Source organism: Jaculus jaculus, chromosome 16, assembly GCF_020740685.1.
Source record: "Jaculus jaculus isolate mJacJac1 chromosome 16, mJacJac1.mat.Y.cur, whole genome shotgun sequence".
Taxonomy (NCBI): domain Eukaryota; kingdom Metazoa; phylum Chordata; class Mammalia; order Rodentia; family Dipodidae; genus Jaculus; species Jaculus jaculus.
The window spans coordinates 58,192,261-58,193,193 of record NC_059117.1 but is presented as its reverse complement, the minus strand read 5'-3'; the positions used below and the strand labels follow the sequence as shown (position 1 = coordinate 58,193,193).

At 48.4% G+C, this 933-nt stretch overlaps 1 protein-coding gene across 1 annotated transcript; it reads right to left on the bottom strand.

Annotated features, from left to right (window-relative positions):
* Positions 1-526: 526 nt before the first annotated feature.
* Positions 527-803, bottom strand: LOC101616042 (40S ribosomal protein S29-like). Its single transcript, XM_045136120.1, has one exon. It carries the CDS (start codon positions 790-792, stop codon positions 622-624), a length of 171 nt encoding a protein of 56 aa, XP_044992055.1. The 5' UTR covers positions 793-803; the 3' UTR covers positions 527-621.
* Between the last annotated feature and the right edge of the window lie 130 nt (positions 804-933).

Sequence of the window (933 nt, the reverse complement as noted above, 5' to 3'; positions counted from 1 at the left end):
CCACCAGGGCCTCGGAATCTCTTCTTAAACCAGAATTGTGCTTTCATTGGTTTCCTTATTTTTTTTTTTTAATATTTATTTATAAGCAGAGAGAGATAGAAGAGTGACAGACACAGGAAGCAAATGGGTGCTCTAGCCGCATTCAGCACAACCAGACACATGCACCACTTTGTGCATCTGGCTTTACATTGGTTCTGGGGAATCCAACCCAGGTCATTAGGCATTGCAGGCAAGCGCCTTACCCACTAAGCCGTCTGTCCAGCCCCTGGTTTCCGTTTTTTTTTAAAAAAATTTTTATTTATTTATTTGAGAGCGACAGACACAGAGAGAAAGACAGATAGAGGGAGAGAGAGAGAGAATGGGCGCGCCAGGGCTTCCAGCCTCTGCAAACGAACTCCAGACGCGTGCGCCCCCTTGTGCATCTGGCTAACGTGGGACCTGGGGAACCGAGCCTCGAACCGGGGTCCTTAGGCTTCACAGGCAAGCGCTTAACTGCTAAGCCATCTCTCCAGCCCTGGTTTCCGTATTTTTTTTTGAAGGTTTCAAAATTTATTTATGTACAAAGAACTAGCATGATCTTTCACTGGATGATCTTGGAATATTCCATTCTAGGAAGGCCGCTTAGTCCAACTTTATGGAGCCGATGTCCTTTGCGCACTGGCGGAAACACCGCCGGCACATGTTCAGCCCGCACTTCCGGATCAGACCGTGGCGGTTCGAGCAGACGCGGCAAGAGCGGGAACCCTGGCCGAATGTTCGCGGGTGACTCCAGTACAGCTGCTGGTGGCCCATCTTGCCTTCAGAGGTCTAACGAAGGAAAAGGCTGGTTTCCGTATTTTTAGCGGGTTAAACCCTAACTCTTGTAAGAGACCCCTTTTGAAAATCATGCTTTATATTAGCTCAGACTCACAGCTGCTGTTATGGACGTTGTTC

What these genes read in the sequence shown, in the direction of transcription:
- LOC101616042 (XM_045136120.1), bottom strand. Translation starts at nt 792, where the DNA reads ATGGGCCACCAGCAGCTGTACTGGAGTCACCCGCGAACATTCGGCCAG.